Genomic DNA, 13,822 nt, shown 5'->3' with positions numbered 1-13,822 from the left:
AAAAAAGAAAAACACACTAAACTTGTCCAACGGCATGGTAACAAATGTAAATCAATATCAGATATTTTTCCATAATTTATATTACACATAAAAAAAATGGTATATAACTAACGAAATCTGGTGTAGACTAACAGCCTACTCGTATTGGAGTGGCTTACAAAATATGTAAACACAAAGTGTCTAAGAAAATAGTCCATAAAATGGCGCCAATTTTTTTATTATCAATTAGAGAACCATTTAAGCACGCTTGCATGAACCTATGCGTAGCATTAACATTTTGGTTAATTTCCCTCAAATCTTATCTCAATAGACAGAGAGATAATATCTCTGAATATCATTTTGTGTGTTAAGTTTTGTCACCAAAACAAGTTTTGTGGCAGATTGACTCGCATAGTGAGCCAAGTTTTTAAATTCGAAAAATATATAAAATTGTGTTCTGTCAAAAATTTTACGTTGAGCGATAAATTTCGATTAGTGCTATAACTATAAGGCACATTTAAAAAATTTAAAAAAAATATTTATGTTTGTTTGTGAAGTTAAAAGAATCGTTATAATTTGTTAATTTTGACAGTTATAAATTGTCATAAAGCTTTCGACAACAAGCCTAGACTCGCTGGGTGATCTTGATTAGAAGACTATGTTTAAAGACAACACCAAATCATTGATTAAATCCGTTCGTGGTTTGTTGTTATAATTTTTTATTTTTATTGCCAATGTTGTTTCGGCCATTCTTCTCAACATGGTTTCCCAGAGATATTAAAATACCTCTTCTTTTTGTTTTGAAAATTTTTTTTCAAGCTGTTTAATGGCTAATTTTAAATTTTAGGCATATTTTTGTCGTCATATGTCTATATTATATGGAGAATCAATACAGCATTTATGAGTTGACATTAATCAGAAGGTGTTGAAAGGAAAATAGTTAAGAATTTTATGGCACTGCTTAAATGGCTGTTAATACCGAACTTTAAACACCACAGTTCCGGTTATAGTTATTATGTAATGAAAACAAAAAGAGGCAGGCGAAAGAAATCATTAATATGCATAAAAACTTTTTGACACTTTTAAGATAATATTACAAATTTCTTTGAATGAGTGCTGCTCTTTTCCAGTTTAAGCTCAATGAATATAAAACGTTGTTTTGCCAATAGAAAATGGAGAGGTTTAATAGGGCTGAAATATTGTTAAATGTCAATGTTTCTACTGGGACTTGAATCTTAGGCCTAATTTTCAGAGAATTGTAAATCTATCTCTCCCTTTCAACACCATTTTGGATAAATTAGCATATAAGTAGATATTTTTGATTATTCAGCTCTGAAACCGTTGATATGTTTGTTGATTTGTTTTTAAATGTGAGGGGTTTTCTGAGTTATGTTATTTTATTTCAAACTTAAGGGTCCGTTTGTCATATGGTTTTTTAAATTCAAGTTCAATGTTAAATTAATTTGTCTTTTTTTTGCTTTCTTGAATGTTTTATTAAGCCTATTGGTATGCAAAAAAAAAAAAAAAACGAAACGAACGAATACATCTCAATGTAGTTTGTTGACATCAGTAGGTGGTCTCGTAGAAGAATAAAACAAAGTCTGTCAACAAAACGGAAAGGTTTTACATTAAACTAGTTCATGCGAATAATTATATCATCTCATTATATAAACGTAAACCAATAAAATAAAATAAAATAAAATAAAATAAAATAAAATAAAATAAAATAAAATAAAATAAAATAAAATAAAATAAAATAAAATAAAATAAAATAAAATAAAATAAAATAAAATAAAATAAAATAAAATAAAATAAAATAAAATAAAATAAAATAAAATAAAATAAAATAAAATAAAATAAAATAAAATAAAATAAAATAAAATAAAATAAAATAAAATAAAATAAAATAAAATAAAATAAAATAAAATAAAATAAAATAAAATAAAATAAAATAAAATAAAATAAAATAAAATAAAATAAAATAAAATAACATAATAAAAAATAAAATGGAATAATATAAAATAAAACACAAAATAATTTTGGAATTTTATGCATAGAATAACAATTTAAGATGAAAGAAAATAAAACATCAGCAAAGCATGCTACATACGACCAGATTGATTCTTGGGTACCCACCACCATGGATTCTGCTGAAAATAACCACTTTTAACACAGTTTGTATTTTAAATAATTTTTGTTACAATTAAACGGGATATTGATTGAGGCTATGGTCTCAAGAAGTCATATCGGGGTATCACTTTTAAGGAGCCTAGGCCGAAATTTCCTCGAAATTACGACGATTCGTTCAGAGTGATAGGAGGAGATGCAAACCTTAACGTCAAGGTGACTGTTATTCTTGCTCATCGATAAGGGGCTTTCTTTTCCTAGAGAATTGCAAACGATGTGTTGGTGGGCAATACTTCTTCGTTCAAAAGTTTTACACTGCTTAATTACTAAGAACTATCGCCAATGTAATAAATATATAGGCCGGCAAATTAGTTATTTGCCACAGAGAAGCGTTTAATGTGGCAATTTAAATTTATTAAAAAAAAAGTAAAGTGTCGCCAAAATGATAAAAATTTTGATCATTCTATGGGAAAAAACATGTTCAAAGGGTTAAGCCACTCCAAGCGAGCAGCACTAACCTTTAATTTAGCGCCATCTATTGGCTGTTTTCAATTGGATCAAATGAATGGTGATGCCAACACGAACAGAGAGATGGCAGAATGATCGAAATTGGTCCTTTGAATAAAGAAAAATAAAATATAGGGATTTAGTTGCGGTATTATTTTTTATTTTCCCATCCGAAGATGGGTATTAATAATAGGTGTTTTAGGTAGTTTAAATGCCTATCTTTGCCATATCTAAAAATAGATATTAATACAAAAATGTTTATAGAAAAACATTTTGTAGAAAAATCTGATTAATTAAAATGTTGTCAAAATTTTAGAGTAAGAATAATAAACATAGGAGCAGAGCGGCCCGGGTTCAGCTAGTTTTATATATAAAAATGAATTTGTGTTTGTTGGTTTGTTTGTTTGTGTGTTCCGTATAGACTCATAAACGACTGAACCTATTTTCTTGAAATTTTCACAGATGGTGCATTATTTACCCGTGGCAAAAGTAGCACTTCCTTTTTTGATATCTGAAGAGGAGCGGAGCCTTCCCCTTACCCTAATTTTCATAAACACCAGATCTCGGCGATGGGTCGGGCGATTTAAGCGAAATTTTTTTTGCACACTTACAGTTACTTACACACACTTATAGTTACTTCTCTGAGGATGGCAAAATCCGCATCGTTTGGGTGCCGAGCCTTAACGGAGTAAGGGGAAATGAAAGGGCAGAATTGGCGGTGAAGGCCGGAGGATTGCCGTCAATAAACTTGGTTAACCCGAAGCCTTTTGGATCGACGCAGTCCGATTTAAGGGGGTGGACGACGAATGTGCATGCAACATTGTGAAACAGCGGAACGGTCTGTAGGACGGCGAAAATCCTATGGGGGATCCAGATAGTGAGAAGACGAGGCTATTACTGAAAGGAAGCAAGACAGAGATCAGTATAGCTATTGGTATCATAATGGGACACATAGGACTACGAGCTCACTTATGTAAAATCGGTGCGGCAAGTGATAGCATGTGTAAGGCATGCGGGGAATATGATGAGACGTTGGAGCATTTCCTTTGTCATTGCCCGGCTTTCGCGTCTAACAGATACCGGCCCTTAGGTGGAGACACTATACCAGATATGAAGCAATTTAGGGGAGTGGTATTGAAAACAATTAAGGATTTTGTAAGTAGCATGGAATTCCTAACTTAAAATTTTCTTTTAAGAGGTCACTTTTTAGTTTTTAGAGCGCACAACAAGCCGATTACAAGCTTAGGTGTACATCTATAGTGGCATGTGGGGGATTAATATCTGCACCCTCTTTTCAACCTAAACTAACCTACCCTACAGTTACTTAAAAAAATTTTGTATCAAAATCTGGGGTGGGGTGCCTAAGAGGGATGCCTATCCCCAAAACACGAAAATCGGATATATAGACCAATCACTACAATATGAGTATCAAATGAAAGGTATTTGAGAGTAGAAAACGAATTTGATATTCATTTGAGGGACTAAGTGTTTCGTGGGTCACCCCACCCCCAAAAAATACCTTTAAAACGGACATATTTACAGACCATGGCAATATGGATCTTAAATGAAAGGTGTTTGGGAGTAGAACACGAAACTGACTACCACTTTTGAGACCAAATATCTGGGGGTCCACCCCACCCCCAAACAGGACTTTTTACTGACCATTGCAATGTTGGGTTGAATTAAGAGATATTTGAAATTAGAAAAATACACAGGAAAATTGGAATACATTTTCAACTGAAGTTAAGCAGAAATTTTTAAATTAAGAGTACTTCTCTCCAACTTAGAAATAGCGGAGCGGGCCGAGCTCAGCTGGTATAAAATAAATGCTAGGTATCAAAATTCCGGTCAGCTGACTTTAATTATTGTAGTTATCTTTGTATCTTAGATCTAAGTTTTGTATAAGCTCATTAAACTTTCAAATTTTTTTTTGGCTGTTCAAAAGTTCTTCAATTCAATTCGATCTAAATTTAAAAATGTTTTTCGGCGCCGCATAGAATTCAAAACGAATCTTTAAAATAACTTTTATTGAAAATTTAAAATAGAAGTCGCCATTCTATAAATCCGGCTCTGAATTTCGTATTTTATCTATTTCTATTAAAAATTCATTTCCAAAAGATATTAATCATCTGAAACATCCTACTTTAATTTGGCTATTTGTTTAATACAAGGCAGGTGTTTAAAATAAATTAAATTCTTTGCATATCTTTAACATAAACATTAACTAAATCGATAAACTCTAAATATTCAGCGACTCGAAAAACGAAAACAATCAAAATCGGTTTTAATTGAGTCAATTTCCAGCCATGTGACAAAGCAAATGAAACTCAATCGAAACGACTCAATTTTCTCAAATTCGAATGAACAACACAAAAACCACAAAAATTACTCAAAACTGTCAGGCGAACAAGCTAAAAAATTAGCTAAAATCTAATAGGCAATTGGAAACTCTGTTATATTTAAGAAAAGAAACCGACGATGGCAATTCTCCAAATGACAACGCTCTACATTTGCATAAATGGCATATTTAAATTAAATTTTTTCGCATTTAAAATAAATACTTATGCAAAAACGAACGGAAGACACAGTGCAAATAAAACAGTTCATGGATAAAGACGTGCAGAAGAGACTAACGAAAACAAAGTGTTAAACGAAAATTAAAAAAAAAGTGAAGAAAATTCAAAAAGTTCTATAAATAGTAATCAAAGACAATATAAGAAACAATTAAAATAATGAAATTGTTGGTCCTAATAACAACAAGCCTTATGGCTATGGGCTCAGCTGCTCCCCAATTCGGTTATGGGTTGCAGCAACAGCAAGCAGCCCTTTATCAAGCCTCACAAAATGCTGAACTCGACACAGACATTGACTTTCAGGGCAGTGAAGGAAAATATTTACCTCCCGGAGCTGGTGCTACAGCACCTTTAGTACGAAAGCAATTCTATTTGATTTCAGCTCCTGACGACAGTGAGAATCAGCCAAGACAAAAACATTTGGTCTTGGGCCGTCCTCAAAGGAATTATCGAGTGGTTTTCATTAAAGCTCCCGGCTCTGATAATGCCAACGTCAAATACTCGGCGGAATATGCTCCCCAGGAGGAGAAGACCATCATTTATGTCCTTAGCAGAAAGGATAGTGAATTGGATGCCAGTGATATTGTTACACCATCACCCACAGAACCTAGTAAACCAGAGGTATTCTTCATCAAATATAAGACAAATGAGGAGGCAGAAGCTGCTCAAAGGGAAATTCAAAGTAAGTATGGACGGCAGATTATATGAACATTACTTTAAGGGACAGGAGAAATGTTCCTCATATCAGTGAGTGCACTTCGATTAAACACAAGAGGGATTTGAGGGATGAAATACTAAAGACATGATTCGCTCTCCTCTATGGTAATCGTAGAAAAAGTTTTGTTCAATAAATGTTTCAGATTTTGGAGTATTCACCTTTTTGTATATATTTTGAATTATTTGATAATTTTGGCTGCATGTCAGTTATAACAAAGTGTTTTTTTTTACTCAATTTATTTCCCACATTTCGGTTTTTTAACGAAATACAAAATACTAACACGAGTATTCGCAAAACTTAATGTAGATTTGAAATAGGTTTATTTGACAGATTACCTTTATACAACTGTGAAATAAACCTATTTCATATCTACATTAAATTTTAAGAATAAAACGCGGTTAACACTGATCATTAAATCCGGATTTAAGGCTCTCAACAGCTGATTTTATAAAGGGAAAACAGATGATCGAGCCATTAAATCCGGATTTAAAGCGTAGTGTAAACGGGATTTAAGGTAACTTTCTATTGTTTTGCATTTTGTTGAAAAACAACAGCCTTAGAAAACGGTTGGACAAAGTCAACCGAAATATCGGAAATAAAATAAATAAAAACACCAAAACACTTTGTTATAATTGACCTGCAGCCGAAACCATCAAGTAAGTCAAAATAAATATTTTTAATAAAATATTTTCTCTTTTTTCAGATGAGTACGACAAATTGGGTGGCACCAATGAATATTCCGATGAAGGTGTTGCTCCCATCACTTCTGTTGTCGGTGCTTTGGACAGTACAACAAACGATGATGTCTACCGCGGTAGCCGCCAAAAGGAAAATCCCAGTCCAAGATCTGGCTTAGGAGTAAAATCTCCAATCACCCAGTATTTACCAATTGTAAAAAAATAGGAAAATTTTCAAGCATCCTTTAATGAAGCACAACTATCCATTTTAGCTTTAAATATTGTTGTTAATATTGTTGTTATTATTGTTTTTTGTTAAGTTTTTTTATTGTTGAGATTATTTTTAGAAATACATAAATATTAAATTAATCGAAAAATATACTTTCTTAAAAAACCACTACCCTTTGATCTTGGATCTGGTCATTCAGAAGCAAATGCTCTAGAATTGGAGTTAGGAACTTTATTGTCCCTCTTAAGTTTACATTCTCCCCAAGAAAAGGAAAAGAAACAAACAAAACAAGATTGAAAGTTCTAAGCTATGCTCTAAAAATCGTTCACTATAAAATTTTTATTTGAGTAGTCTAGTCTAGAATATAAAATTTGTTTTTATTTCAGCCTTTGCTCCACAAAAATGACTAAGTTAAACACCGAATTTACCTTAACACTACTGAATTTCATTACCTTCTGATATCGCAAAACAAACTAAATAAACTACGAATTAACAATTCCCATCAATGCCGTAACAGAATTGAATTAGAATCTATCTGAGTTATGAGAAATAATTAAAAATATAACAAATTTTTTAAGTTGAGGCTATAAAATACTTTAAATTACCCATTAAAAATAAACAAAATGCAGATCATAAACTACTGGTATTAACAAATAGATGACTATCTGTGGCCACACTTCGATGGGAGACCTTCAATAGAAAATAAACACACATACATATAAAAACGACCCTTCAAATAAAAAACCACTTCCAAAAATACAAAATAGCTATAAAAGAGTCAGCAGCTTCATGGTGAGTAGAATTGAATAAAGAAGTTCGTTTCCTAAGTCTTTTGTTTATATGATCTAATAGAAGTTAAATCTTTACACTTGTTTTTGGAATGGATTAAAAAATAATTGGAGTGAAATATTTATTCTTGTGAATTTTTTCGAATTTTTCGATTTAAAATCATAGCATAATTTTGGGGGAAATGATAATTTATGGATATTAAAAATGAAAGCCAGCCAAACACTACCGCTACCATAGATATATGAGAACAAATAAGCGGAACGGCCATACTAAAAGGTAAACATATAAGACCCCATGGCACTGATCTGAAAAAGCTAGTGTAACCCACAGTGGTCCAAAAGGCAAAGTAAGTGACACAAATTAACAACTTTTAAACTATTAAACTGAACCGCAAAATGTTCCAGGTATTTGCAGAAGAGGGGGGAGAAAGAAAAAATAATGAGGACCGACTCTAAATCACATTCTGAATCGGTCTAGTTATGCCGGAATCATTTTCTAAATAGATCTAGCTGTGTCCATCTGCCAGATATTTTAAGTTATGTTAATTTGGAAATGGAAGATGTCAGTTCAATACAATATGGTACAGATTAGAAAAAGCTAGTATAACCCAATGCACAGTGGTCCAAAAGGCAAACCAATTGATACAAATGACCAAAATTGAAAGTAATGATCTGAAAACCCCTAATGTTCCAGGTATTTGCAGATAAGGTGGGAGAAAGAAAAATTAATCTCTAAAACCACGTTTGCACTAAGCCCCAAATCCACTTGACTTGAGATAATCTCCAAAGCCCGTTTACCAAACGATTCAAGTGATTTGTATTTGTAAACATGTGTTCAACATATAAAGGGTGATTTTTTTGAGGTTAGGATTTTCATGCATTAGTATTTGACAGATCACGTGGGATTTCAGACATGGTGTCAAAGAGAAAGATGCTCAGTATGCTTTGACATTTCATCATGAATAGACTTACTAACGAGCAACGCTTGCAAATCATTGAATTTTATTACCAAAATCAGTGTTCGGTTCGAAATGTGTTCATTCACCGTAACGTTGCGTCCAACAGCATCTTTGAAAAAATACGGTCCAATGATTCCACCAACGTACAAACCACACCAAACAGTGCATTTTTCGGGATGCATGGGCAGTTCTTGAACGGCTTCTGGTTGCTCTTCACTCCAAATGCGGCAATTTTGCTTATTTACGTAGCCATTCAACCAGAAATGAGCCTCATCGCTGAACAAAATTTGTCAAAATTTGAACACATTTTGAACCGAACACTGATTTTGGTAATAAAATTCAATGATTTGCAAGCGTTGCTCGTTAGTAAGTCTATTCATGATAAAATGTCAAAGCATACTGAGCATCTTTCTCTTTGACACCATGTCTGAAATCCCACTTGATCTGTCAAATACTAATGCATGAAAATCCTAACCTCAAAAAAATCACCCTTTATTATAGACAGCAAGTGAATTGGTGAAGCGATTTTAATAAATTTGAGTAAAAAATTTATAATTTCCATAAGAAATTGTCAGATGTTGAGAAAAAGTGATGTAAAAAATAACGATAATAACCGATATTCAGTACAAACGCAATGTTTCTTTGGAATTTCATTTTCTCATAAAGAAAATGTTTGAGAAACCACGTTGGATAACACGATATTTCCGAAATCTTGTCAAAAATCTAGATTTGTTTCAAGTGTAAACATGGTTTTAATCAAATTTTCAGCCAATCTAGCCATGCCAGAACACTTTCTCAGTGATTTTAGCCGTGTCCTTATGCCAGTCTATGTTAATTTGGAATTGGAAGCTATCAGATAAGATTTAAATATAGTAACTTCCTTCCATGAGGCATTCTCTGGAAAAAGTCACTTAAAATAAAAAGTGTCAATTTTTCGTCCTTTAAATATGTTTTAGTACAGCTAAAAACTAAAAGAAAGAGAGTGATTTTAGGTCCGTAATGCAGGGCTGCCATACTCTCAGGATTCAAACTTTCTAACAAAACAATTTTCGAACCGCTATAACTTTAAAACAAAGGAATAGATTAAAAAACGCCCAAAGAGTATATTCTCCGAAATTGAAAACAATAATATCAATAATTTTTCATAAAATTTTTTTTTTTTAATTTCGGTAAAGGATTATCCCCCTTGGATTTTTTTCAAACTTACCTCAAAATGTTCCGTATTTCATAATTTTGCTATCCTATGAAGAAATTTTTGCACGATGGATTCTTTTGTGTCTCTTGACGCTACTGGTGATATTTTTAAAAATCGGTTCAGATTTAGAAACGCAAACTTCGCACATATCAACGAGTGCTGTCCGATTCAAGCTCAATGACAAGGCTCAATGACAAACATAAAAATCGAAATTGTGTCTATAGGGATAAAATCCATCAACGATTTATCTATATTTGTTTTGCCATTCTACCGCTGGGTTGTGTGAATCAACTCGTACATTCGTGTATCCTAGTCAAGTTGAATGACCAATCGAATGTTACACAAAAAGGAGAGATTAACTAAATGAGTTTTGAAGAAAAGACCGGTTTTCAGACAAATCTGGTCACAGATACCACAGTACTGGTTGAAGCGTTTCGATTTCGATTAAAACATCTCTCGACAAAATTTGGATAAAAATATATCCGTGGTGTTGGGCATCTAAAATTTGGCATATGCGGACATATAACACTTAAAAAAAAGTTTGCCCAAAATTTAAAATTTTTCCTTATTCGTAGGATTTTAAGAATAATCAGTAAGGAAAGGCAAAGGTCGGGCGAAGCCGACTATATAATACCATACACCACCTGGTGTACTACGTACATATTTTTTATATGTAGAACTTATCTCGAAATCTAGTCAGACTTTAATTTGGATACCTATTGAAATATCAAATAGAACATTGTTAGATTATTCTACGACAGGACAACAAATTTGGATTTCCGCATCCTTAAAAGACCATATCGGATGAGAGATTATATAGGAGTTAAATCGAAACCTGTGCCAATTTTTATGACACATACTAGGACGCCAAATAGAACAAATCCCGCCCTATATTATAGAGATGTGACCATAATAGTGGCTTCTACAGCCTTAAAAGACCGTATCGGACATAAGATATATATGGGAGCTATGTCCTAATCTAGACCGATTTATATAAAATGTTGCACTCGCATTGGGACTTTAAATGAAGCAACTCATGCTAAATTTTGTAGTAATCGGGCCAAAATTGTGCCTACTGCAGCCTTTAAAGTCTAAATCGAATGAAAGATATATATGGGAGGTATATCTAAATCTGAACCGAGTTTTATAAAATTTTGCCCACATATGAAGACGACAAATAAAGCACCCCTTGCCAAATTTGGTAAAGAACGGACTAAAATTGTGGCTTCCACAGTCTTAAAAGGCCATATCGGATGAAAGATATATATGGGTGCTATGTCTAAATTTGAACCGATTTTATGAAATTTTGTAGTCGCATTGAAATTTCAAAGAAAACACTTCGTACAAAATTTTGGGCAGATCCGACCAAAATTGTGGCTGCAAAGACATACATTTCCATATCGGATGAAAGTTATATATGGGAGCTATATCTAAATCTAACTCGAAATTTTGCATACATATGAGGACGTTGAATAAAACACCCCATGCCAAATTTTGTAAAGATTGGACCAAAATTGTGGTTTCTACAGCCTTAAAAGGCCATATCGGATGAATGATATATATGGGAGCTATAATGGGGCCAAAAAAGAGACTTGTGCAAAAATTCATGACAATTGGACAATAAATGCGATCTGTAACTTGATCACAAGAATACATGGGTCTAGCTCTTCTCATTCTAAGCGTTGCAAACAGTGATGGTATATAAACGAGCCAAAGAACCAACACTTTAAAATAAATATGCTATCTTTAAATTTAATTTCCTATTCACTAACGGACATGAACATCCGCTTCAAATTTTGATCGCTCATTGATTCCTATTTTACTTCATAGATGTCTGTACAATTACTGTTTTTCGAAAAATTCGTTTAGCACCTTAAATTAAAAAACTGAAAGATTTGTTAGGCTATTTTGCGTCTCTAACTACAGTTCACAGTTCTCTTGTCCCAAGGTCAATTTCCTAACTTTCAACGATATTTTGGCCTTGATTCTAGGTTTTTGTCTTTAATAACAAGATGCAAAGTTAAGGATTTATTAACCTACATTTAAAATAAAAAATCCTTAATATGAAGGAAAATATTTTCCACCAAAGGGAATGTTTCCTTCAAAGTTTGAAAATTTACCATCTTTAAATTAAGTTTGCTAGTCTTTGGATCGTATCTTAAAAATTCCAAAGACAGAATTTTTTTCAGTGAAGAACTGACATTGCTGTCCAAGCTATTGTTAAAAATATTTTAAACATTCAAATTTAATTCCTTCCTGAATTTTTCTACAAATGATTGATTTCACTAGATTTTATGCCCAAATAATTAAAACACATTGTGCAAACTATTTTCCGCTATTAATCTGTTTGTTCCTTAAGTCTTTTGATTTGTGTTCAAAAGCTTTTAATTAAGAAATTTAATAATCCAATTATCCAATTTCGTTAATCTTGTGATTTTCTAGAGCGATAAATATCTATGCAAATACGTGCAATTTTTTATAGACATCAAATAAATTGTTTTAAACCGTATTTAATTTTCGATTTTTCATTGATAAGTATTAATCGCATTTACCCAATTTATTCTTTTGCCAAAAAATATAACCACAAAGCCAAATTGCCGACATTAGGAAATAATCGCAACGAGAAAATTCATCACTTTGTCAACACCTAGTAAACCAAGCCATACATTAGACATCCATGAATAATATAAAGCTTCACATCTAGATAGCTAAAACTTCCGACTTGCACCAGCCAAACGCCATAGCAGATAAATTAGAAATTTTTATGCAAAGACATGCAAATCTTGATCCACTTTGCAACGCATAAACATTTGCCAGTTCCAAACAACTTATTTATTACTATGACTTTTGACTCTTTTTTGTTGTGATAATACTCGTAAAAATGAATTGGAATAAAGCGTTAATTATTAAAAAACGGTTTTTATTCCAGTCATCTACACGAGTAAAAAACATAAAAAAGTTAATTGCTTTTTGACCATTTGGGATTTTTGATTGGCCAGCAAAGTTTTTTTTCTGTGGTTGAGGGGCACTGCTTTTTTTATCATCAGTGTGGGTGTGCTCGCACAAAAGCCTTTTTTGAGCGCCTGCAATTAATTAGAGTCTAAGAGAACTGTCAAAATATTTGTTGAAATATTTATTTCATTTTGAATGACTGGATGGATGAAAACTGAATCATCACTGCTTACCATTTTATAACCTGCTCTAGTCATTCTAGTTGGTGACTTTAGTGACTGATTTTCTATTCTAATTCATTAGTGGCTTTAATGCCTAAGTTTTCTATTGTTCATTCGGGCATAAAATTATTACGTGCCACATAAATCAAGGTCTTGTGGAAATAAAAATGGCTTGGTTCAAAATAATTTTGGTCAAATAATTTTCAATACTCTCATCCCATATATCTTATAGCAACCCATCACCATAAGTTGGAGGAAAAATTAAGTTTGCCATTTTATTTATAATATATAAAAATATCATTTTCCCGCTTATATGTAAAGTGGCAAATAAAATATATTAGGGAATAAAACTGAATAATTAAAAATAAAAAAACAACGAAGAAACCATGAGTTTTGGAAAATTTCATACACCCACTTTATTGCAAAAAGCTTTGTAGGGTAGAAATATAAATAAAAATTTGTTACCATATGTTATTATGTAGAAGACCCACAGCGGGAAATGTTGCCTAATTTTGAGAAAAAAAAAATTTTTTTCACGTAACCAGCACGCAGGGTATGTTCCCTATATACGCAGTGCATAGCGGTGGCAATTAGGAAAGACAAGGGTTGGAGAGGGGGAAAGAGGGGATAGTGTTTATTGATATTCGTCTTAAATTTCTGAACGTCAATGTCGGTGGGAAAGACATTAGCCGGAAGGTGATTCCACATACGAATGGTTCGGGAGAAAAATGAATTTTCTCGGTAATGCATGGTTCGGTCGACTGGCCAATCAATTACAAGCGTCAGGGATAAGAAGACGAATATCCCTGGAACACACACCATGAAAATAACGATAGAGCAATACAACGCTACCCACATTCCGACGATGTTCAAGGGAAGCAATACCCTACTGTCCCC

The 13,822-nt window shown here is 32.7% G+C and overlaps 2 protein-coding genes across 3 annotated transcripts in view; one reads left to right on the top strand and one right to left on the bottom strand.

The window, feature by feature from the left end:
- LOC106082699 (protein gone early) overlaps positions 1-13,822 on the bottom strand; it is a 154,734-nt gene that overhangs the window by 31,461 nt on the left and 109,451 nt on the right. The gene's annotated exons all lie outside the window — the stretch shown is intronic.
- LOC106082702 (uncharacterized) lies at positions 4,843-6,890 on the top strand. The gene is made up of 2 exons (XM_013245373.2): positions 4,843-5,868; positions 6,608-6,890. Exons 1-2 carry the CDS (start codon positions 5,346-5,348, stop codon positions 6,805-6,807), a joined length of 723 nt encoding a protein of 240 aa, XP_013100827.2. The 5' UTR covers positions 4,843-5,345; the 3' UTR covers positions 6,808-6,890.

The sequence above is a fragment of the Stomoxys calcitrans genome, chromosome 4 (genome assembly GCF_963082655.1).
Source record: "Stomoxys calcitrans chromosome 4, idStoCalc2.1, whole genome shotgun sequence".
NCBI lineage: Eukaryota > Metazoa > Arthropoda > Insecta > Diptera > Muscidae > Stomoxys > Stomoxys calcitrans.
Note: the sequence above shows the minus strand (reverse complement) of the source record. Positions and strands in the feature narration are given on the sequence as shown.

Excerpts from the sequence above, each read along its gene's own strand:
- LOC106082702 (XM_013245373.2), top strand. The coding sequence starts at position 5,346 with ATGAAATTGTTGGTCCTAATAACAACAAGCCTTATGGCTATGGGCTCA. Across the intron at positions 5,869-6,607 it reads TGCTCAAAGGGAAATTCAAA|ATGAGTACGACAAATTGGGT; the intron begins GTAAGTATGGAC and ends CTCTTTTTTCAG.